We start from the raw sequence: 27100 nt of genomic DNA on the forward strand, positions 1-27100 counted from the left end.
ATCAGAGCAGAGTAGACCAATCACAACAGACTGGGCCATCTGACCAATCAGAGCAGAGTAGACCAATCACAACAGACCAATCAGAGCAGAGTAGACCAATCACAACAGACAGGACAATCTGACCAATCAGAGCAGAGTAGACCAATCGCAACAGACTGAGCCATCTGACCAATCAGAGCAGAGTAGACCAATCGCAACAGACTGGGCCATCTGACCAATCAGAGCAGAGTAGACCAATCGCAACAGACTGAGCCATCTGACCAATCAGAGCAGAGTAGACCAATCGCAACAGACTGGGCCATCTGACCAATCAGAGCAGAGTAGACCAATCACAACAGACTGAGCCATCTGACCAATCAGAGCAGAGTAGACCAATCGCAACAGACTGGGCCATCTGACCAATCAGAGCAGAGTAGACCAATCACAACAGACTGAGCCATCTGACCAATCAGAGCAGAGTAGACCAATCACAACAGACAGGACAATCTGACCAATCAGAGCAGAGTAGACCAATCACAACAGACCAATCAGAGCAGAGTAGACCAATCACAACAGACTGAGCCATCTGACCAATCAGAGCAGAGTAGACCAATCACAACAGACAGGACAATCTGACCAATCAGAGCAGAGTAGACCAATCACAACAGACCAATCAGAGCAGAGTAGACCAATCGCAACAGACTGGACAATCTGACCAATCAGAGCAGAGTAGACCAATCACAACAGACTGAGCCATCTGACCAATCAGAGCAGAGTAGACCAATCACAACAGACTGAGCCATCTGACCAATCAGAGCAGAGTAGACCAATCACAACAGACTGAGCCATCTGACCAATCAGAGCAGAGTAGACCAATCACAACAGACTGAGCCATCTGACCAATCAGAGCAGAGTAGACCAATCACAACAGACTGAGCCATCTGACCAATCAGAGCAGAGTAGACCAATCACAACAGACCAATCAGAGCAGAGTAGACCAATCACAACAGACTGGACAATCTGACCAATCAGAGCAGAGTAGACCAATCACAACAGAATGAGCCATCTGACCAATCAGAGCCGAGTAGACCAATCACAACAGACCAATCAGAGCAGAGTTTTGCTCTCGGAAAGGAGGGGTTTAGAGACTGAATCTTCAAACGAACCGTTTTTAAAATGTTTTTTTGCATGTAAATCTGTTTTCAGGGGACTTCATAATAAAACTAGAAACCTTTTAAATAGCAAAACTGAGGCACTTTAAGAAATGGCTTTTAAACACCAAACCAGCAGGTTCACATCACATGAATAAATTACAATTTTGATCAAAATAATAAGCCCTATTTTTTAAATTGTACAAATGTGTACTGTATTACTGTATATTAATCATACGCCGCCGCCTCGGTGAACGTGAGACTTTTCCCAGAAATGTCAGTTTTATCCAAGAAGTTTGTATTTGATCCAGAAGGGATTCTAATTTGATCCCATTAGGATTTTTAAGGATTGGATCTAAATTATAAGAGTAATCCCAAAGGATTTTTTTGACAAGTGAATTTTAACATCTAACACATTTTCTTGTTCGTCACAGCCTTTCTTCTCCTCCGACACTTTCTAACTCTCTCCGCCACTCCGCCTGCTAACCTATAGTCAGCAAGTTGGTGCGAACTTTCTTTTCTCCGAGAGTTTGATAGGAATAATGATCAGCCATTTTTTCTCCCTCTCGCTTTCTCTCGAGAGACAGAGGGGCGGGAACGGCCGAGGGAGAGAAAGAGAGTCAGGAAAGCGTGAATAGGGACTTTCTGTTTTCCAGCGTTTTCATGTTCACGGTTTTTGTGAATGGTCTCTTCAGAATTCCCCGATACTAAGGAGAGAAGAAACGTGCTATTTTTAAACCCTTTCATATTTAATTATCATAATCATCAGGGATTTGCTGCATCTTTTTAGAATGAGTGTGCATATGGATGGTCTGTAACAGTGTAGTTGTTGCGGATTTGAGTTGTTGTTTCCCTTTTATGCAAGCTTGTGTGTGTGTGTGTGTGTGTGTGTGAGAGAGAGTGTGTGAATAGAGAGTTTGTTGTGGTATTCATCTCACGGGACGCTACACGTCGCCACACTCTCGAAAACGTGCCTGTACCCCGCTGGGACGCTCGTACTTCACTTCCAAAATTCATTCGCTCTCTTTATTTATCCAGCATCCCTCGTTCATGCAAATGAAAGGGTTTGCCGGCAGAAAACTTTCCTGTGGACCACCGCGCAGCTCCAAAGCCTCTCTCGCCAGAGGCCTGTCAATCATAGCCTCAGCTGTCAATCTCGCCTCTCGACAGGAAGTGCTCTTGAGAACACCGTTCGAGAGGCTGTTTTTAATTGGCTGGGGGTGGGGGGGGACAAGAATGTCATAAAGACCCCGTGACCCTGTATGAGTTTGAGATGAAAGTTTTTTTGTGTGCTAAAAAGATGCCCTTTGGCACTGTGGAGGAGATGAGATTCTTATAGTACAACACACACACACACACACACACACACACACACACACACACACACACACACACACACACACACACACACACATAGTGTTTCCATGTTTTATGGGGACTTTCGATAGGTGTAATGGTTTGTGTACTGTAAAAAAACGCATTTTCTATCCCCCTACACTGCCCCTTCCCCTAAACCTACCCATCACACACACACACACACACACACACACACACACACACACTGCCGCTGCCGCTGCCGCTGCCCCTAAACCTACCCATCACAGGAAACATTCAGCATTTTTACTTTCTAAAAAAACTCTGATTTATAAGCCTTTTGAAAAGTGGGGACCGCTGGCTGGTTCCCACAATGTAGGTGATCTCAGGTTTTACTATCCTCATGGGGACATTTGGTCCCCACAATGTAATATAAACAAGGGCACACACACACACACACACACACACAAACACACACACACGCACACACACGCACACACACACACATTTCAGCAGAAACTGGCATGACGCACAACCTGACAGGATTGGAGGCAGAGGTGTTTGAAGCAGTAGTCAGTCTCATCTGACACTTCTCTCTCTCTCTCTCTCTCTCTCTCTCTCTCTCTCTCTCTCTCTCTCTCTCTCTCTCTCTCTCTCTCTCTCTCTCTCTCTCTCTCTCTCTCTCTCTCTCTCTCTCGCCGTCTTTCTATCGGGGTCTCTAGCTGTTGATTTTACCGCAGGGCTCCTCCACCTTGGGTCCTGCTGGGACCCCGGCCTGACCGCACTAGACCCACAAGAAAGAGATAAAGAGACGCAGTCAGAGGGAAAAAAAATGCAAAAATGAAAGTGTGCAGAAGGAAGAGTGAGAGAGTGGAATGACTTTCAGATGCCGGGACGGTTGATTTGTGAAGGCGTCAGGCTGTTTTCGGTGTGGAGTGGAGCGCTAGGCCTCAGGGTGTGGAATAGCAGCCTGTCGTCACCCCACACTGGCCCTGATTCGCCCCACACACCACTCGCCCCTGTTAGGCCACAATTCAGAGACTTCCACACATTCGGCGCCCTGCCGACACAGTTTTTTATATTGTGAGGCACTCGGCTAGATTGTACAGCTCATAATTTTAAAGGAGCTGTATGTAAGAAATTTATTTCAATTAGTGATGTTTTTATTTACAAAATTTAGGGAGGAGCACATGCAAATAATTGAAACCTAATTAAACACAAGTGGAGCACATCAAGCTAATCAACGATGAGAGGTGTGTGTATATATATATATATCAGATTTACCTTCTTTCGTTGACCATTTTCATTTTAGCATCCCTCCACCACCCCATCTCCTCACTTGATTCTAAAAAAAATCTCATTTTAGAGGTCAACACAATCTATGGGTTCAGGCCAAATTCCCCCGGACAGCACGCCAAATACGTATAATCTTTACTCTATTTAATTTGATGTAAGTGTGAACTCGTGAAATCATAAAATGGCCCTGATATGCCACTAGACATTAAGAAATCATGTTAATTTCAAATACTTATATCACTGACAACAGGATCCGGCCAGGATATTGTCATTTAAAAGTTGTTGTTGCAGCCCTCAACTGATGTTGATGTTGACATGTTGTGTTTTGGCCTGAAGCTCCACCCTCCACCTATCGACCAATCAGGAAGTCAGTAGTGTTTCAGTATCCGGGTTGCCAGATCTGCTCTAGTTACCCCAGCTGCAGATCTAGAAACGTTCCTGCGAATCCTGCAGCCAATCTGGCAACCTCGAGTCAGGGGGGAGAGGGAGAGGGGATACAACGCTCTAGTTATTTGAAAATGATTGCAGTACAAGTTTTGGCCCCATTACATACACTTCCTTTAAGGATCCCTTTTAACGTCAGGGACTAAACCAGCACACACTCTTAGAAGAAAAGGTTCTATATAGAACCTTAAAGGGTTCCATCGGATGCTTTTGTATCAGAGGAAGCTTTTCATTGTTCCTGGAGATATGGACGCGGTACCCACTTTTTAGGTCTTTGCAATGCAGGGAACAAATGTAGTACTAGGAATGCCTTTTGAGCTTGTTTACACTAGTGTGCTTTCATTTTAAAACCTGTAAGTTTTGCTGCGGTAACTCCTGGCGTCCACACTTCTGCAAAGTTTTCAACCGTTTAAAACTGAGACTATTGGAAACGCTGCAAACTCCGATTTAATCGGAAAACTCTGGGGTTGCGTTTCCGTGTAGACGGACTAAAACGGAGACTTTTGAAAACGAAGGCGTGGCTGCCCACATTGGCTCCCTGATTGGGCCTTCTGGATAATTGCATATCCTTCCCTAAATTCGTTAAGCCACTATCATATGACCATTACAGATGACAACAACAGACCAGCCTCGACAACCATGTAAACTATAACATGGAGATCCTTTTTAGATCCTTTTTACCAGCCGCTTTGCTGCACTTTTTGTGCAGTTAAACCCTGCATTTTATAATCCTACAGCTGTCTAGATGCACAAGAGGAAAGCTATTATTAGAGCAATCGCCAACAAATCTCATTTCAAGCTGCGTAAACCCTACATAGAGCAGGCATGCCCCAGTGTGCATGAATGGTCATGTGACATGCATTTTTGGTCTTTTCCGAAAGGCAGTGGGAACACCAGGATGGACAAGGATCGTTTTCATTTTAAAACAGTGTTAAGACGAAAACGCACTAGTGTGGACATAGCCTAAATTAGCTCCTATTCCAAATAGGGTCTAACCCAGCACAATAGGAACTACCAGTGGTGTAAGTGTACATTGAATGGTTGAAAGCATACCATGAATTTTCCATGTAAATGCACTCAGTTTACTCCACAAACAAACTGCATGATGGAAAACGATAGATGCAACAACACAAACAGCGATAGATGGACAGATGCCGTAGTCCAGGCGCTGCTCAACCTTTACTCCACGCTGGAAATCCAACGCGACTATGAAGAGAACAAGCGAAACATGAAAATGATCTCTTAGACCTCTTTTATGCTTTTTCCATCGCATAACATTCAATCTCCGTTATCACGAATCCCACGGTGTCCTCCATCCTCCAGCTGATGTTGTTGAACATCATACTTAAAGAACGTCACTATTTGCCACCTTATGCCACTTCAGACTTCAGAGTTCCTTCTGGAGAAGAGAATGCAATCAGGAAAATGGCCCTAGGGCTCGGTGTTGTTCTCGGTGGCTATTTCTTCCTAAAATTAGGTCCATATAACTACCCGGTGTGAAAGCCCTTTTATGGGATCATTTGGTTTTAATTAATCATTTAGTTTTAATACAGTTTAAAATGTAATGGATATGCAGCTCATAAACATACTTTATCACTAGAAAAAATAAATTAAGTATTATGCAGTGATATAAGTCATTTCTCCTTATACACTCATAATAAGTAAAGTAAGTAAATAAAGGTTCCGGCAATGCCATTAAAGAAACCATTTCACCTTTCAGTCAACAGTTATTAAAAGAAAAAATATATTATTATCTAACCTTAACCTATAATTCCAGTATAAATTAGCTTTTCTGGCCTGGAATAGATCGATCGATCAATCAATCAATCAATCAATCAATCAATCAATCAATCAATCAATCAATCAATCAATCAATCAATCAATCAATCAATCAATCAATGTCAATTTATCAATTTCAATCAATGTATCAATTGATCAATTTCAATCAGTTAGTCAGTAAATCAATCAATCAATATATCAATCAATGTTTCAATCAATGTATCAATCAATCAATCAATCAATCAATCAATCAATCAATCAATCAATCAATCAATCAATCAATCAATCAATCAATCAATCAATCAATCAATCTATTAATTAATCCATCAATCATTCCATCAATCAATCAATCAATCAATCAATCAATCAATCAATCAATCAATCAATCAATCAATCAATTAATCAATCGATTAATCAATCAATCAATTAATCAATTAATCAATCAATCAATCAATCAATCAATTAATCAATCAATCAATCAATCAATCCATTAATTAATCCATCAATCATTCCATCATTCCATCAATTAATCAATCAATAAATAAATAAATCAATCAATCAATCAATCAATCAATCAATCAATCAATCGACCAATCGATAAATCAATCAATCAATCAATAAATTGATCAATCAATCAGTCAATCAATCAATAAATCGATCAATCAATCGATAAATCAATCGATAAATCCATCAATCAATCAATCCATCGATCAATCGATAAATCAATCAAACAAACAAACAAATGTTATATTTTGGGATAACTTCATATGATACATTTATAAATTGATAAATAAATCACATTTAAAATGTTTATCCTAATTCTTGTTTAAAAATGGACATACTTTTTAATTAGCCACTGTCTATTTTTCCTGTAAAAATCCATAAAAAGGATTAATTAACCTAAGCAGTTCTGCATAAAACATCAAGACTTGTTTTCTTAGTGTGTCTTGAAGTTTTTTCCCCCGCACTTGTGTTTTAATTAGTTTATACTTTAAACAAGTGAACATATCTGCTCGTATTGAACAAGTCTTAACATCTTATGCAGCGTTGCTTTTCAAGTAAATTGATCTTGATATTTTCATCGTACAAAATATTCCTAAAGAAAATGATTGATTTCAGTGCTTTTAAATACAAAAATATGTATTGCTTTTCTTTCCAAAGGATTTTTTCATATCCATTTGGATGTAGTTCATTCATGGGAGCAGCCAATGAACTTTGAAACTCGAGTAGATGTTATTAATCAAAAATGTATTTCGATGTGAAACTTGGGCTTGCTTAGGCAATAATTAAGCGGGTAGAATCTGAAAGCCGATAGCACATTGTTTAATGTGTTCCTTGTCTTTTAGGACCCTCAGGACTCCAAATCTGTTTCTCGTATTCATCGGTCCAGTGTATTCCTTTTAGGAATTGTACGCAGTAGCTCATAATCTCTGCACACACATGGAGTCAGGTGAACCTTTGAGTTACAGTTTCCTGGGGCCCCAAAGACATCTGAGCCCATGTTGGGGTGTTTATAGGCCTTGTGGATGCTCTGGACTCCATGAGGTGGACATTGGGGCAGGTCCCATCTCTCCACGGGACCCCTCAGTATGTGGCCCTCTGTCTACCTCTGACCCCCAGCGACTCGGCCTAATCAGACCGTTACGTTTGAGAGAGTGAGTTTAACCTGAAGTCGCCTCCCTGGAGGAAGGAGTCCACACACACACACACACACACACACACACACACACACACACACACACACACACACGGACTTCATTCATATACACACATTTAAAAGTAACACACACTAATTTCACACAGAATAACACAGACATTGACACAGAGACCTGTGGTCACACACCAGCTGGACTGAAAGACTTATTTTACTCTGGAAAAACCTCACTTATCCACACCTACTTCATGTGTGTGTGTGTGTGTGTGTGTGTGTGTGTGTGTGTGTGTGTGTGTGTATGGGCATGTTTTTGTGAAATATGAGGACACAAATGTGTATAATGACATGGGTATGACACAGGTATTACAAGGAGAGGTTGTAATATGAGGACATTACCCATGTCCCCACTTTTCAAAATGCTTATAAATCATACAGGATGAGTTTTTTTAGAAAGTAAAAATGCAGAATGTTTCCTGTGATAGGTAGGTTTAGGGGTAGGGGCAGTGTGTGTGTGTGTGTGTGTGTGGGGTGTGTGTGTGTGTGTGTGTGTGTGTGTGTGTGTGTGATTGGTAGGTTTAGGGGAAGAGGCGGTGTAGGGGATAGAAAATACGGTTAGTATAGTATAAAAACCATTACACCTATGGAATGTCCCCACATTTCACAAAAACAAACGTGTTTGTGTGTGTGTGTGTATGTGTGTGTGTGTGTGTGTGTGTGTGTTTGTGTGTGTGTGTGTATGTGTGTGTGTGTGTGTGTGTGTGTGTATGTGTGTGTGTGTGTGTGTGTGTGTGTGTGTGTGTGTGTGTGTGTGTGTGTGTGTTCCCTCTGATCCGGCATGCACACATTTAAAAGTAACACACACTAATTTCACACAGAATAACACAGACATTGACACAGAGACCTGTGGTCACACACCAGCTGGACTGAAAGGCTCATTTTACTCTGGAAAAACTTCACTTATCCACACCTACTTCATGTGTGTGCGTGTGTTCCCTCTGATCCGGCATGAACGCTCACCTCTTTAAACGGCATTATGATTCATTATGCCGTGAATCATATTCATGTGCACATACAAGCTCGCACATATGTTAATCTCTCTGAACGGGGGGCTTTGAGAACATACGGCTGCATAAATATACAGGCCTGATCTGAGGACGTGAAATACAGACAGCGAGAGAAGGAAAGCATATGTTCTCTCTTTTCTCTCTCTCTGTCATTCTTGATGGATTTTGATTTTCGTTTTTCGTGTTCCAGAAGGAGGGGGTCGGCCGTTCATTAGCATTTATTTCACGTGTGATTAATGCTGAACTTTCCAGACTGCTTTCAGAGGGTGTGGAAGCGCTCACACTGTTGAAACGTGAGGAAATGCAGCTTCTCTGCTGTCTGGTTAGAAAGCGTACGCCGTGCAGCGATGAGACCGCCTCCTGTCAGGAAAGGGCATGACAGTAACGGTGACAAGGACAGACTTACCTTCACACACACACGCACGCACACACATACGCACACACACACACACACACACACACACACACAGACACACACACACACACGCACGCACACACACACATTCTCTGTTCACCTGCTTTGTGCTACAGACACACCAGGAATTTGGTTTTGCTTTCCAGTACATTTTTAGAAAGAGATAAAGGCAGATTTTTTTCTCTACCAACTGAAATAGTATAAACTAAACAAATACTTGTTAAGGTTTAATTATTAAAGTGCCTCGATTATAGCCTAGAAATCTAGACACACCCTAGCGGCAGCAAATCTAATCTGCCGTGAGTGTCATCTAGCAACTCTCAATACAATACTGAGCTGTAAAAACCAAACTCTGGTCGAGCCAATCCCATCGTGTATAGAGTCGGTGGGCGGTGCTTAATATAATGACGGCCGAGTTGCGTTTGCGTGCTTCTAGTAAACACAGAAACTGGTGAACGGCGGTCAGCTTTGACCGCGACTCTGGAAGACTTGGAGTTAAGCTTTTCTCTGAGAAAAGAACAAAGAACGGCACTGAAGTCATTCTTAAAAAGGAAGATGTGCTCGGAGTTTAGCCGACCGGATACGGCGAATGTTTAATCTGTCAACGAGCTCCGCTTCACCTTCGTTGCTCTGGTTGGTGTAGCGCTATCCTATCGCGTGCAGAGGGCGTTTGAAAGACAACCGTTTATCCCGCCCCTCAGATTGAGCCCTGTCTATGGTGAGTTTCCAGACCAAACATCTTGATGTGGGTCTGGCTTGTCAGGCTACCCCATTATGCTATTTTAAAGGTTTCTCCTACAACAGGTTAAAGGGGTGGTTGAATGTGATGTCAGTTGTTTAACTTTAGTTAGTGTGTAATGTCGCTGCTTGAGCATAAACAGTATCTGCAAAGTTACAGCGCTGAAAGTTCAATGCAAACGGAGATATTGTCTTTTATAGTTACAGCAGTTTATTGCCTACAAAAGCGGCCGGTTTGGACTACAACGAGCTTCTTCCTGGGTTGGTGACATCATAAACCCTCGCTAGTCTCCGCAGATGTGACTTCTGCCCGTAATGGGAAGGGGCGTGGCGTTTCCGGACAACCTGTGCTTGGCACTTCAGCCAATAAAAATACAGGAAACTACATTTGGCCATCTGACCGATCTAAGACCATTGCGTTTTTCAGAGGGATGGGCTTCATAGAAGCAGGAAGCAGACGAGCCGTTCAAAGGACAGTGGAGACAGCGGTGTGGAATAAAGGTCAAATATAAGAAAAATATGGCGTTTGAAAAAAAAAAAAGAAGTATTAAGACATGTTATACTGTGCCCCATAAACACAACCAAGCCTAGAAAAAAAACACGGAACCACCCCTTTAACATCACCTCATATCTCAGTAAGATTCAGTCTCTCTAAACCTCTCCTTTCTAAGAGCCTACTCTGCTCTGATTGGTCAGATGGCCCAGTCTGTTCTGATTGGTCGGATGGTCAAGAACTCCAAACTGAATGTCAGAATGGGAAAGAAAGGTGATTTAAGCAATTTGAGCATGGCATGGTTGTTGGTGCCAGACGGGCCAGTCTGAGTATTTCACAATCTGCTCAGTTACTGGGATTTTCACACACAACCGTTTCTAGGGTTTACAAAGAATGGTGTGAAAAGGGAAAAACATCCAGTATGCGGCAGTCCTGTGGGCGAAACTGCCTTGTTGACGGTCTGATGAGTCTCGATTTCTGTTGAGGCATTCAGATGGTAGAGTCAGAATTTGGCGTAAACAGAATGAGAACATGGATCCATCATGTCTTGTTCCCACTGTACAGGCTGGTGGTGGTGGTGTAATGGTGTGGGGGATGTTTTCTTGGCACACTTTAGGCCTCTTAGTGCCAGTTGGGCATCGTTTAAATGCCACGGCCTACCTGAGCATTGTTTCTGACCATGTCCATCCCTTTATGACCACCATGTACCCATCCTCTGATGGCTACTTCCAGCAGGATAATGCACCATGTCACAAAGCTCGAATCATTTCAAATTGGTTTCCTGAACATGACAATGAGTTCACTGTACTAAAATGGCCCCACAGTCACCAGATCTCAACCCAATAGAGCATCTTTGGGATGTGGTGGAACGGGAGCTTCGTGCCCTGGATGTGCATCCCACAAATCTCCATCAACTGCAAGATGCTATCCTATCAATATGGGCCAACATTTCTAAAGAATGCTTTCAGCACCTTGTTGAATCAATGCCACGTAGAGTTAAGGCAGTTCTGAAGGTGAAAGGGGGTCAAACACAGTATTAGTATGGGGTTCCTAATAATCCTTTAGGTGAGGGAAAGTGTAAGTTTTTTTTTTTTATGGTTTTAGTTTTAACCATCATAACCCTGTTTAAATCATTATCTGAACACAAGTCTTAAATAATATCTCATGCGGATTTGCGTCTGAAGGATGTTTAGATGTTTTTAGTTTAAAACAGGAAAAAAAAACGTAATGATTTTTTGCAGTGTTCTTCCTGTCCTCCGTTTGCATCTTTTTCCAGTTTTCCCCTCCATCAAGCCTCTTTTTCCTTAACGTTAACTTAATTTTCGATCCTTTTCTTTTGTTTCCCTCTGTAATTCTCCTCGCTTTCTCTCTCCCGCCAGGAGCGTCCATATGGAAGCCATTACGCCCGCTGTTCCTCACCACAAACATTCCTGCAGTGCCTCCAGCTCTCTCTTTCTTCACAGCAGCCTCTCGCTCGCTCCTTCTCTTTCCTTCGCTCTCCTCTCCTCCACTTTCACCTGTTTTCGTTGTCCTCATTTCCATCATTTTCAGAGTTTGTCTGCCGAGGTCATGTGATAATTGGCCACATGTGATCTGCTCATTGTCAGACAATTTGGTTACGTTGTAGCAACATCCCGGCGTGCTGCGATATATTTACACGCTGCCCTTTAGCTGTCATTAAATATCTGTAAACAATCACATATCACTTTGCGCTTGTGGATGTTATATGATTATCGGCGTAATATGAGCTCATTTATAGTCTCTGCGTGTACTTTTGTCATCTTTTTTTATGTTGTGTGTGGTGTTTGCACACAGTTCATTTGAATAGAGAGGAAGATGGGTCAATATGTGTGTGTTCTGATGGGACTGTCGCTGCAATGTGACCGTTGATCTAAATAAACACGTCCAACGCATCGCACAGGTTCTGTTTTGGTCTCGAATGTTTAGGCAAACCTGCACTACTTGGGATTGGGAGTCTCGGGAGCAGGTTTAGTGTCGCTCACTGTATAATTGATCAGAATATGGAGGTGAAGACGGAGTAAATAAAAGAGCTGCATTTCATTGCATATCATTTTAGGCTCTCTATCTATCTATCTATCTATCTATCTATCTATCTATCTATCTATCTATCTATCTATCTATCTATCTATCTATCTATCTATCTATCTATCTATCCATCCATCCATCCATCCATCCATCCATCCATCCATCCATCCATCCATCCATCCATCCAACCAACCAACCAACCAACCAACCATGGCTCTAGTGTCCCATCCATCCATAGTTCTTTTGTTGTATCCATCCATCCATCCATCCATCCATCCATCCATCCATCCATCCATTGTTCTTTTGTTGTATCCATCCATCCATCCATCCATCCATCCATCCATCCATCCATCATTCAGTCATTGTTTCCATCCATCCATCCATCCATCCATCCATCCATCCATCCATCCATCCATCCATCCATCCATCCATCCATCCATCCATTGTTCTTTTGTTGTATCCATCCATCCATCCATCCATCCATCCATCCATCCATCCATCCATCCATCCATCCATCCATCATTCAGTCATTGTTTCCATCCATCCATCCATCCATCCATCCATCCATCCATCCATCCATCCAACCAACCATTGTTCTATCGTTGTATCCATCCATCCATCCATCCATCCATCCATCCATTCATTCATCCATCCAACCAACCATTGTTCTATCGTTGTATCCATCCATCCACCTACCTATCCACCCATCCATTGTTCTGTTGTTGTATCCATCCATCCATCCATCCATCCATCCATCCATCCATCCATCCATCCATCCATCCATCCATCCATCCATCATTCTATCAATCGTTCTTTTTATCATTTCATCCATCTGTCTGTATAGCTCTCAGTCTAGCCCAAGTTTTAAACTTTCTAATACATTGTTATTTTTAAGAGCTAGATTCTTTCTCTCCCTCTCTCCCTTTTTTCCCTCTCTGTATTGCTGGTCTCTTGGCGGTGTGATAAGAGCTCATATGTCTGACTGGTAGGTGTTGTTTAGTCTGGGCACTGGAGACCCAGGACAGGGTTTAATCGGGCCCTGGAAGCTGACGATACACCTATGAAGAGAAAAGAGAGAAAGCGAGATGGGAGATTGAGTCTTCCTCTGAGAGGGCTGATATCTCTGGCCCACCGCTGGTCTGCTGGACGCCAGCCGTGACTCCAGCCCCTCCGTGGCTCTGCTCCTGATGAGATCAATGCACGCTTGGAGGCAAAATCAGCTTAGTGAGGTGGAATAGAAGCTGAAAATGAAGTGGAAATTGCAAAAGTCAAAAGTCACTCTCACGGCATATCAAAGTGATTCAAACTGAAGGATTTCAGCTGGTGTTAGCGCGAAAGCTTGTTATCACATGCAATCACCAACTTAAATCTAATTCTTAAATCTGAAAACTTTTTTTTTGGCTGGTGGGAAAGAAGTTATTGAGCATGCAGGAGAACATTTGTAGAGGCAAATCTTTAACCAGAAGCGTTAAACCTCAGCACTAACTCATTCAGTTTGTTCAGGAGAGTGCTATTAATTGAATTTAATTCAATACAATATTTTATTTTATTTTATTATTTTAGATTTACGCCTGATAGAGAATAAAGCACACAATCCCACAGGCGTACATTGTGTAACAGACATGAATGAGTATCAGACTATGCCTTATGTATGCTAATATGTATTCATTTTATTACTTTTTTTAAGCTTTTCGCTTGGTGGACGAGCAAATCCCATAATCCCATAGATTCCCATAGACTTATCACAGGATGTCATATAGACTTGAGGGTTGGCCTGTTTTGACTTGGAGTCTTGGGCGCAGGTTTTTTTTCCTCTTCTTTAAAAATCGAGTTGCATTTATCACTGATTTTATTTGCGATACGTGTTATTAATGCACTGGCAAATATGTGGCTGATGTCCTCATCTAGGGTGTGTTGAAACCTCTGCATTTATCATGTGAAAGATTGTCGACCATCTCTGACATTCCAACACACACACACACACACACACACACACACACACACACACACACACACACACACACACACACACACACACACACACACACACACACACACACACACACACACACACACACACACACACACAAAGGTCCACCTCACTGCACCTGTGCCCCGAGCTTGTTTTTGGACACAGCTCGAGTTTCTCGTGAGGAATCTTTGTAATGCAAGACTGACGAACAAGAGGACGGTGGAGGGCCTTATGGACAAGGGAAGGTGGGTACGGGTGGAGGGTGGAGGGTGGAGGGGGGTGGGGGGGTGGGGGTCAGCACTGTCGGGGGCGGGACGGGGTGAAACTAACACTCGGCTCTTTTCAAGAGCTGTCAGGGTCAGGGAAGGGCGTCGGCGAAGTTTGACAAAATGATGTTTCTGCCCTCATAAACGAGCCCGGCGCGCACACACTCCTGTCACCTCTGCCCCCCTCCATCCCCCCACTCCTTGTTTCAATGTGTGACGATGAATGCCACCTTTGTTCCAGAGCAGGAGAGAAAGGGAGAGAAACCGAGGGAGGGTGGGAGAGAGAGAGAGAGAGCAAAACAGGAATGATGAGTGTTTGGGATGAGAAGGAATGGTTGGAGGAGTGTATTATCATGTTTATATTTAGAGTAAACAGAGATGTCGGTATAATTTCCCTTTAATCTGCGCTTTGAAGGCCTGCCCGTGTGTGCGGTTGGCTTTTGTCGAGCTTTGCGAACACAAACACGCACACAGAATTCTTTCGTTTGCGTATAAGACTGCTGTTTTCATCCTGTTTTAAACTTGACTTTGTGGCTACATTTTTATACGTGTCCCTTTTCCTTCAAGTTTTTTTTTTTCCCTTCAAGCTTGACACACGGGTCAGAAATTCTTTGGCGAGGTTCTGCAAACGTTCTCTAATTATCTGCCGAGTGCTTGCTTAACCCTGAGTTTGCTCATTAGACATTGCCGGCTGACAGTTGTTCAATCACGAAGGCTAATGCGGTCCAGTGCTGAAACATATGTAATTACACAGGCTGTGAGACTGGGTCTGCCGCACACACACATGCTCCTAAACGAGTGTTGATTGAACCCAACGTTTGTTGTGTTGGACTTTCTTTTTTTTTTTTATAAATCTAGAATGCTTCCATTATAACAATCAAAGCTGTCTATATGCAACTCTTGAACAATACCTCTTGGCTGGACACATACTTTGCACCAGTATGCAAACAAAGACATGAATGCTTTGTCAATGCATTTAAAAACATACTTATTATTATTATTATTATTATTATTATTATTATTCAGGTAGCTTGCTGGCTTTAAAATCTGCATTAAATGAAAATCACTATTTTCTAAATGCTTCTTATTGATCTGATTGTGAACAATTCATCCATGCATATGTTTCTTTGTTTTCTGAGCTTCCAATGTCATGAGTTAAAACAACGTTCCAGTGTAAGGACTGACATGTCAGGCTATCACCAGACTAAACTCAGTTTAAGATTGAACATTGGTCAGGGGAGTCTGCTCTGTATTTTCTTCTGCACAAGAGGCGTGATCAACGAGCGTAATTCACATGAATCTGTACGCAATTGGATAGTCCATCAACCAATCAGACCACAAGAGGCGTAATCATCAGATCGTCACGCTGGTTATATTAACAGAAGTTTGCCTATTTTCAGGCGCTGTGTAATATCATTGCGCCGCTGCACCCATGACGGTCGCAAAGTTCCTTCGCAGGATTGAGAAAAAATAGTTCCATCTATAACGATAGATAGATAGATATAGCTATACATTTTAAATAGTAAAAATAGTGAAAGTCTTTGGCTATTTTTTTGAGCTCTGATGCTAATGGTCTAATATGATTCAATTATGTAAGCTATGCTAAAAGTGCTACTGCCAGATAAAGAGATCGGCTGAATGGAACGGTAAAACTCAACTGTTTAACTATAGAGGAGTGCTTCTTTAACCCGTTTAATCTCACATTTTTTCTTGCAAATTGAGTATTTTGCTCCTTTAGACTTGTCAGGCTATCACCAGACCAAGCTCAGTTTAAGATTGAACATTGGTCTGGGGAGTCGGCTCTGTATTTTCTACTGCACAAGAGGCGTGATCAACGAGCATAGTTCAAATGACTCTGTACGCAATTGGATAGTCCGTCAACCAATCAGACCACAAGAGGCGTGATCAACAGGCAACGACCCATCGCTTCTCTATCCGTCATCGTGTTAAACCCGCGAATAGCACACCCAGGGCCGTTTCTAGCCTTTCTGGCACCCTAGGCATGCTCCCCCGAGAAAATTTTGATTTCTATGATCTACATAGGCCTATGTGTATTTTAAGATGTTCTGAAGGCCAAAAAATTTGATAACAATAGCTTGAAAACCATGTCACTCGGCGCCGCTGCGGATTGAAGAACACAAAGACTAAAAGATGGGACGAAGCCGTAGCCGAAGCCTCGCGCCAGTTTCATATGTTTTAAAAGTTAATCACATTTTTATAGGGGGGGCTGATGCATAAGTTCATAAAAAAGGGCCTAGTGACGCCCATGGTTCTGACAGTATTAGTCTACTTGATCAATTTACACTAAACAACTAAGTTATCTCTGATGTAAAAAAAAAATGTTACTCAAATGAACTGCTATAATGTTCTGCACCTGAAATGAGCATGGCGTGTGGTCCGTCCAGTACTAATATTCAGTGTAATGTTTTGCTCAACGTTATGATAGAGCAACCAGCTTAGTAGAGAACAAGTAACCAATAAGTAGGCTAACATACCTGTATATTTCGCTTTCTTTTTTATATTTCCTCTTTTTTCTTTTTACGATACTGAGCCCCTGATGGCTTTGACCTTTTCATGATGATGAAACTAAAGCACGCTGTAACGAGTAGAAATATAGTGTGGCCCCTTTAAGAGTTGCGCGCGCTCCCTGCAAACGAAATCTGCATTTTGTGTATGTGCGCACTGAGTCTTGAGCTCCCATGTGTGGGGATTATTTTCTGTTTTCTATTGCTAACAGTCAGTTATTTTGTTTTATTAAGTAATGCTGTGGACGGAAAGGGAGTTTGTGATGAGAGTTCAGCGGGAATAAAGTGCGATCTGTTTGATGTTAATCGCCTTCGTGTTTGCATCCACTCCAGTTACATTAAGTGAGCTATCCGCATTTTTCACTCGGACACAAGCGTTACAACGCCATGGATGACGACGTTCCCTGCCGCCCTCTACATGATCTCATTTCATTACAGCAGCGCCACTATCACCATGGCGACTTCACTCCAATAATCACAACTAATCATAATGCCTTGAAATAGCAAAAGTACGAAATATTAATAATAAAATATATATGAAATAACTAAAAAATCTTGTTGGGGCGGGGGCTCACTGGCGCCCCCCAGCTGTTGGCGCCCTAGGCGACCGCCTAGTTTGCCTATGCCTAGAAACGGCACTGAGCACACCAGGTGGATAAGCCAGTCTGTGACTGGTTCCGGCAAAAGTGTAACAGAAGCAGTAGAAATGAATGAACGGGTTTATAGACGGAGTTGCCGGGCGAAATCAAGTCTCCGGCAGAACAGGCTGGGTCAACCCAGTCTACATGAGGGCGTCTACAGTGCAAGAATGTGCCTTGGAAACGTGACATAAGTGCTTTTCACACATACGCTTAACCACAGGTTATCGTCGTTCTAAACACTGCTTTTAACCCCGGGTTAAAACCCCGGGTTAGCACTGCATTGCGGTGCCAAACTTGCAGAGAGTGAAACAATTCGATATTTCGGACTTTTTCAATCATTTCGTCTGCATTAACCCTGTCTCTTTCTTACGATCGACTGCAACCTCTGATGGATAAAACAAAGTCCCTGCCCTACACTTTTCTGTTGCGATAATCTTTTACACTCAGGCTACGTATACATTAATCTGGATGCATTTTGAAAACAGCTCCCACACTAGCGTTTTCAAGTGTTTTCCAAAACGCTAAATTCACCTGACTGCGTATGCATAAAACCTCATAAAAGCTCAGCATTCACACTGGCCTTTTTACCACGGAACCTAAAGATACTGAACCTAAAGGCGTAGGGATATGTTCACAGCCTGATTGATTGCCTTTTATGAAGTATATTTCGTGTCAGATCTTACAGAATATACAAATCAATGCTGTGTGCGGCTAAATGCGCTCGCTGTATGTGCTTAGCTACATATATGATGGTATTTCGACCAGCTGATAACACATGAAAAGCTTATAAAATGTGTAAAGGAGTCAAAACAGCGGCAGGAATCCCTCCGAAAATTTACAAATGAAGATCTGCTGCGAGGAGACGCGGTTCTGACGCCTGTGGTGATGGGCAACGGCAGAGTTTGACGAGAAAAAATGAAATCTTGTGACATCATGACTCATTTTTAGTTCGTTTACATGTGTTTGGTCCGTGTTGCGGTCATACTTCATTTTAACCGCACCAGAGTTTGTTTGAAAGCTTAATGAAACCAATCTTTTAAGCCGTCTCGTCCGGCACCAGGGTTCGGATGGGAGCCTTCACACATATTCAGATGAATCGCAATAACAGCGCAATTACACCAGTTTTTTTTTTTTTATCAAACCAAACATATAAGTGTGAACACACCTTTAGGCAATTCACTTTAAACTCTCTAACAATACCACTTAAACTAGATAAAATAACGTGGAGCCCTGTCATACACCCGGTGCAATGTGATGCCAGCGGCACGTTTGTTTAAATAGCAAATGCATTCGCACCCATCTGTTCACCCATGGGTGTGCTTGTCTGAGAATGAGGAGTGTTCAGGCACATTGTTGATGTATTACTATTTTGAGGAACTGAAAACGACTGTTTGACCAACAAAAACCTGCTCTAAAGTCAATAGCTCAGTATTTTTTGGGTTATATAAAGAGTGCGTTAGTAATATGCGTCTATAAGCGGGTACACAACGCAATGTTCAGTCTTTCCGCTCACAAATTCCACCATGTAAACAGCGAATCCGCCATAGTGCAAGCACAAGTAGCTTTTAAAGGGAATGGGAGATGATGATTGGTTTATTGCACGTTACGCCCAAAACACACTCATGACTCATTAACTGTGCAGCCATTTTAGAGCATGTGCCTGGCGTTACGACCGTTGTTTTCTTCTTCGGTTGTTTAACTAGCAAAAGTGGATTCGGATCATGTGCTCAGACTGTTAAATTAAGGCACATGGACTCTGACGCTTCTCTGATCATACCGAGAGTGATTTGGCTTTTTTGCAGTGTGTACTTGTGTGTTTGGTAGCAGTGAGTGTGAGTTTGACTAAGTGCTGTTCTGTCACGTTGACACGGAGGGCGTAAGAGGGAGGGAAAGAGAGGGAAGGTGTGAATGTGGTGATAAAGGACAGTATTCTTCTCCTTGTGTGTCTGGGTCTCAGCAGAGAGTTCAGTGGGTTAAAGCAGACCAGCGTGACCATGTCAACAACACGGCTCCCTTCTCTCCTGCCTGCTTTCTTCTCTCTCGGTGTCCACCTGTTTTTCCCTTCCTCATTGTTCGTCTCTGTTTACTCTTTTCCTCTCGGTCTCGTAAGCTATTTTATCTTTCATTTACCCCTTTCATTCTCTCCTCTGATCCGCAACACCTCTCTCTCTCTCTCTGTCTGTGTCTGTTCTGTCTATTCTTCATATCAAGTCTACTGTGACGGTGTCCACGATTAACCAACAGACAAAAATCTACCTATGCAAAAGATATCTTTTGCATCTGCAGGATGTTTTGGTACTTTAGTTCATCAGGTTTTCCGTTCTGTGTATATATTGTCTACCTAAAAATAAAAAATAAACATAGCAGTGGCATGTCTGTGTTTTGTTTCGGATTGAAGAACATTAAAGAAAAGGTATTAACCAATCGACAGCATTTAGGCAGAACTGTGAAATTTAATTTGCTCTTACAATGAAGATTAAAGTACACATTGTTTTAAAGTATAACCTTAAGACTTTTATACGTGTTGGCATGCAGTGTTAAAAAGGGAAGTGATGTAATGCTGCATTTAGGTCTTCCTGCAATGAGTTTGGAAATGGTAATTGCAGTACCACATGATGTGCTGTATGTTCAAGCGATTCAAAATGGACTGCTATCATATTTCTCTTGCTCTCTATTTTTACTTTTTTTACAAACCCAGGAAGCCTTTTAGCGCTAATGCAACCTATTGAAGAGCAAAAGCGGCACTTTATGTGTGTAACTGATGCTTTATCTGTGTGTTTTAACATTCCTTGGCTGTAGAGAATGATGGGAAATGTAGTTTGATGCGACAACTCAAGTATGTCTCCTCATAAATAAGCTGAATGGATTTAGCACACAAAATGTGTGGAAATGCACACATTTGGCTGCCAACAAATGATCGTAATGATTGTGATCGAAGGCAATTTGCTTCCATTGCGAATCTTGAAATGACACGTCATGACAGCCCTAAAAGCTTTGAAGAAAGTCCTGAATTTTCCACTAGTAATTTTGGTCTATGTCAGCTAGTGAATATGATCTTTCGGATGTGAATTAAATGCACCGTAAAGTTACAACAAACTGGAAGACAACTCACAAGAATTACACTGCTAATGCATAACCAGGAGTTCATCCGCATAGAAAAGTCAACTTTTTACTGAATAATTCATGTAAGTGCTTTAATAAAATGTCAACTCTCAAATTTCTGTTTTTAAAACCCTCTGGATCGCTGGCCTGGTTTACTTCCCTCTACGGTTCAAAAGTTTGGGGTAGTACGATTTTAACTTTATTTTTTGAAAGAAATGAATCCTCATATTTAGTGAATCTGCATTACATTGATTAAACATGACTGTAAAGACATTTATAATGTTGCAAAATATTTTGATTTCAAATAAATGCTGTTCTTTTGAACTTTGCTCATCAAAGAATCCTTAAAAATGTATCATGGTTTCCACAAAAATATGAAGCAGCTCAACTGTTTTTAACACTGATTAATAATAAGAGAGCTTAACATCAGCTTATCAGAGAGGATCATGTGAGTCTGAAGACTGGAGGAATGATGCTGAACATTCAACACAAGAATATATTACGTTTTAAAATGTAAAAACTAAAAAAGTTATTGTAACAATATTTTACAACAACTGTATTTTTGATCAAATAAATGCAGCCTTGGTGAGCATTTCAAAACTTTCATTAACAAAGTCTCACAAAACCCGAACTTTTGACCGGTTATGTAAGAGAAAAGAACAAAAAGCCCACTTTTTTTTCTATGGCACAAATACTAAAGGTTTGTTGAACCCAAGAACATTCCTTTAACGCTCTCTCTCTCTCTCTCTCTCTCTCTCTCTCTCTCTCTCTCTCTCTCTCTCTCTCTCTCTCTCTCTCTCTCTTTCTCTGTGTGTGTGTGTGTGTGTGTGTGTGTGTGTGTGTGTAGGTTTAGGGGCAGGGGCAGTTTAAGGGGATAGAAAATACGGTTTGTACGGTATAAAAACCATTACGCCTATGGAATGTCCCCACATTTCACAAAAACAAATGTGTGTGTGTGTGTGTGTGTGTGTGTGTGTGTGGCTATCGGTCAGTCTAATTGTAGTACGTGAAGTGTGTGTTGAGTGTCTGTTCTCTTCACTGTAAGAGCTACTGATAACCTTCCTAACCTTTGTGACAAGGACAGGAAACTCTTCTCCCATAGGAATGCCACACACACACACACACACACACACACACACACACACACACACACACACACACACACACACACACACACACACACACACACACACACACACAGAGAGAGAGAGAGAAAGAGAGAGAGAGAGAGAGAGAGACACACAAAATAAAAAAAATCATGATTTCACACTCTCTGCCTTTGTTTCGTGAGAGAAAGAATGACTAGCTTTAATAAACATGCCCTGGGTTAGCATGCTATGGTAATGTATGTGATTTGTAAAGGGATCCACCCGTCATTACGTAAAAGTATTCCCGTTTTTCTTTTGACATGGAAACATGAAGCCCATAAAACGAAACAAAGCCCAACTGCCTTAATTTGCTTACATGTAAATAGCCGTCGGTGTGGCTGGCTGTTTAGAGATGATGATAAAATGGTAATTAGCGTCTGTGAGTCGTTTAGTCATTTGTTTACACAGAAGGAATTCAAAGGAAACTCCCTGAGATTCTGCAACAGCCAAATTCTCCTGGAAATTGGAAGCTCTAGACGCGTCCTCCGCTGTGCTTTGATCTGACACGGTTTCCTTTGGAAGCAAGTGTCTCGGGGTGGGATTGGGATCCAGAATAGCCTGTTCATTCTCATTAGAGTCACTTGTTGGAGATAGAAGAACCGAATATCATACTTCTGGAAATTCAGCCTCGGCACCTTCAGATGATTTACACAGCGGAAGAGAGCATTAGGGCTTTGAATAAACAGGAAGCGAGAAGAGCAGGGTAGATGAATGAAGTGTAAAAGAGGATGGGTTTCTACTTGTACAGAATGTGATTTATTGAATAAAGAGAGACCGCGAGAAAGAGGAGTGTGGTTGGATCCACACCTGCTCCAGTAAATGCCATCCGCTTCCTGAGGCAGACCCACAGACGTTTCCATGAGAAGTGTGTGGTTCTGTCAGCGAATGTCCCGCAGCGAGAGCTTATAGCGGCAGGCGTTTGTACACTGTGATGCATCTGGATTTTCACCACAAACAAAGACAAAAATATCAACATTATGATTGTGTATAATCATGTTTTAAACGCTACCTGAATGTACATTTGGCTGATTCAAGGACAATAAACTGATTAAAGTCAATATGACGTGCATATGCAAGCCGTTTTATTTCAGTTATATGATATTTATGAATGAAACAGGATATTCTGTGACAAAAAAAGAAGGATTTTTATTGATTGATTGAATGGTGTTACATGCCAGAATGAAGCTATACAGAATGCAAGTTTGTAATAACACTGTTAAAAAAAATACTACCAATAAGTTATCAAAAACATGTTTTTACATTGCTTTAACTCATCAAAATAAGTTAAGCAATTTAAGTTATACAAGATTAAACTTTTGAAAGTTGAAATGGCTTAAACATCCAAGCTGGTTGTACTTTGTAATTTAAGACAGCAGCTGTTTTTTATAGTAATGTGTTTGAAAAAAATGTATATATCAATTTTTACAAAAAAAAAAAAAAAAATGCATACATTAAAAAATACACCACACTTACAATAAGGTTTCATTAGTTAACATAACTTCACTAACAATGTAAAATACTTGCATCATCGTTTCAACATTTACTGATATATTATCATAACATAAAGTTTCAGTTTTATTTTGCAGTTGTATTTTTATTAACGAACATTAACAAAGATCGATAAATACTGTCACAAATGTATTAGGTAATGTTACTTAATGCATTGATCAACGTTAACTAATAGACCTTATTGTAGTGTTACCTTATAAATTATATATTTTATATAACGATTAAAGGTGCACTATGTAGTATTTTTGCAGTAAAATATCCAAAAACCACTAGGCCAGTGTTATATATTTTGTTTAGTTGAGTACTTACAATATGTTTCCAAAATGTTTCCAACTATTTGTAAATTGTGAGAAAATTGCTATTTTAGTTAAGAACCGTGACGTGTCAGCATAGCGTCTGAGGAAGTCGCCTGTCAATTGCGTCATATCTGCGCTACCCTCGGTTTCGGGTTTTATTTGGCAGGAGCGCTTGTGAACGCACAAAGTAACGTCATAACATAATTTCAAACACACTTAAATGTATCTAATATGATAAACAGAGCTGCTTTACCTCATAATCATAACCGGAAAAAGCGGATCAGTGCGGGCGCCCGGCTAATGTGTCCCGTCCCGTCATAATAAAAGTGTCGCTGTTCGCGATGCGGTGTTTGTTTAACAATCACTCCAGCAGCCGTGCTCAGCTCCTTAACACTCGGTCCTGCTCTGCTTCACACTACAGTAACGTTAATAACCGCATGCATGAACGTTTTTTTTGCCCGAGTCCTATTTTCCACCGGCTGAGGTGAAGACCACATGTCCCAAGATGCTGCGCTCACACTTGGCGTCATCAAACTACGCCTTTGTTTAGAATAGGCGCCCTCCAGTAGACGGAAAGTTGCATAGTGCACCTTTAAATTATACAGTTTATTTCTATGATTTTCAAAAGAGTCTTTTATTCATTACAATTTTGCTAAAAATTATTAAATATTATATTTTTATTATTTTATATTTTACATCACAATTTTTTTTGGTTGTTAGAGACTATTTGATGGCATTTATTTTTTAAATAATTTTGTATTATTATTATTAATTATTAATTTGTTTGGTTAACCAAATAAACTATAGCGCTACAGTTAGGGTTTGATTTAGGTTTAGTTACTTGTAATTATGTATAATTATTCTGTCATTAGTAAGTATGTAGTAACGTGCAACTATATCACTAAAATAAAGTGTTAGCATTTGTTGTTTGCACCCTGCCACATTTGAAGCGCATGCTTCCAATGACATGCCATTAAATCCTCTCTCTCTCTCTCTCTTTCCGTCTCTGTCCTCCTCCTGCAGGTTCAGTGATGATAAGGGTTACGTCCTGTACCCTCAGATTGGGGATCGCCTGGACCTCATCTGCCCCGCGTCTGAGCCGCCCGGCCCCCGTTCCCCTACCGAATACGAGTACTATAAACTGTACCTGGTGTCGTCACGGGACCAGGCCGACAGGTGCGAAGTGACCGGAGCCCCAAACCTGCTTCTCACCTGCGACAAGCCCAACAGCGACATGCGTTTCACCATCAAGTTTCAGGAGTACTCGCCCAACCTGTGGGGCCATGAGTTTAAAACCAATCAGGACTACTTCATCATCGGTGAGTGAGCGCGAGTGTGCGGTTTGACCCGTCAAAAAACCTTTCCTCTCTCGTTCGTAATAGGCTTGCACTTTGTGTGTTCGTTCGGCATCTGCCCTTGTTTATTGGTTTAATCAGTGTTAGAATCGATGGAATGATGGCCTTTCATCGCTGCGTTTATTTTGGTTTGTTTTTAGTTCAGGCCTCAATAAAGTCCTAAACTTCTACTGGGATTCGGCTGATTGTGGCTTTATCGAACGGAGCCATCTCGCTTCGGGTCGTGTTACTGGGGGTTGTTTTTAAAACAGCGCACAGTAGCGTGAAGGAAACGAGGCCTGAGCAAACGGAAGCCCGTCGATATCAGCATTTTAGAAAGTAGATTTGATACAGGAAAGTGATGCCCCAACACGCTCAGGCCCAAAACACGCAGTGCCCTTGTTTTTTAAGATATATTCCCACAGTCATGGAAAACCTGGGAATGGAAGGGAATTTTAAACCATTTTTGCACCTTTATTTATACTGCGCTTTATACAATACAGACTGTTTCAAAAGCAGATATTAAAGGACAACTCCGGTGAAAAAGGAACCTGGGGTAATTTACAGATGGTTACCGAGCAGATCGTTCTCTGGGATGCGAATGTAAAGAGTTTTATCTCTAAAAACAGATTCGCTTTTAACGCGAGTGTATGGGGCATAGAATAAGTAACATTAAATCGCTAACAAGGCACAAAATAGCCTACTAAAAACAAAACACTACACAAAACACTAACACGGTAGCATAATGAGGGTCCCTACATGGAAACCGAACCATTGAGAACTTTGTAAGTGTACAAACAGTTTAATAATAAGATACTTTATAAACACAGTACATTACCATACAGACAGCAGCCATCTTGGAAGTCGAGTCGAGCCACGAAAGCTGTGTTATAAGCTAATCTGTTTTAAGAGATAAAACTCTTTACATTCGATTTTAATGAAAACAAATCCCAGAGAACGATCTACTCATTAACCATGTGTTAATTACCCCTTATTTGTCCTTTAAAGGCGCAATATGTATGATTTTTGGAATAAAATATCCAAAAACCACTTATGTACTTACATTATCCCAAATGTTTCCAAAAATGTTTAAATCCAGAGAAATAAGCCATTTTAACCAGGACATGCACCGTGTCTGTGTGTAGCCTATCAGTGACATCACACCCACGTTACCCTCCATTTCTGGTTTTATTTTGTAGAAATCATGGAAACATCAAAGAATCTTTAGTGTATTATGTGTTTTATTAGACCGGTGAGCAACTGTTTGGAGACATTCATCGACAGAAAACGAATCATTGTTATATAACTCAACTCAGTTAGTCTTATTGTTTAAATCTAATTTTCTTGATTTACCGTGAGTATCATGTTTTATCATGCCTAATATCGATCTAGCTCACTGTAGTGCGAACGAGTGTCTCATAGCAGCCGAGTGAACGCACAGAGTTCGGTATATGTACACTATAAAAAATTATTTAAAAAAAAAAGTTACCTGGTTGCCTTAAAATGTTTGAGTTCATTGAAATTCAAATTTTGAGTTAATACAATGAAAAAAAATTGAGATTCGACAACCTTTGTTAAAATATTATTGAAAGATTTTGTACGCATATTGGGTAATTGTGTGTGTTTTATTTCTGATGACGCAGTGAAACATGACAAATAGTGTTATTTTCATGATTTATCACATTTTTTAAGGTAGTTCAGATACAATAATAGTTTGAGTTTCTATTTATTAAACAAATTTCCTTCATTGTATCAACTCAAATTTTTAATTTCAATAAACTCAAAATGTAAAGGCAACCAGGTTACTTACTTTTTTAAGTTAAACCAACAAAAACCAACACATTTTTTTTTTACAGTGTATCTAATATGATAAACAGCGCTGTGTTCCCCCACATACACATGAGCGGAAGAAGCGGAAGCGCTCGTCTGCGGCA

At 41.1% G+C, this 27100-nt stretch overlaps 1 protein-coding gene across 1 annotated transcript in view; it reads left to right on the forward strand.

The window, feature by feature from the left end:
* efnb3b (ephrin-B3b) overlaps positions 1-27100 on the forward strand; it is a 115599-nt gene that overhangs the window by 44012 nt on the left and 44487 nt on the right. The window contains exon 2 of the mRNA XM_067446596.1: positions 24856-25151. Coding sequence (XP_067302697.1) covers positions 24856-25151 — 296 coding nt within the window. The remainder of the gene's footprint in view (positions 1-24855; positions 25152-27100) is intronic.

This window comes from Pseudorasbora parva, chromosome 1 (genome assembly GCF_024679245.1).
Source record: "Pseudorasbora parva isolate DD20220531a chromosome 1, ASM2467924v1, whole genome shotgun sequence".
NCBI lineage: Eukaryota > Metazoa > Chordata > Actinopteri > Cypriniformes > Gobionidae > Pseudorasbora > Pseudorasbora parva.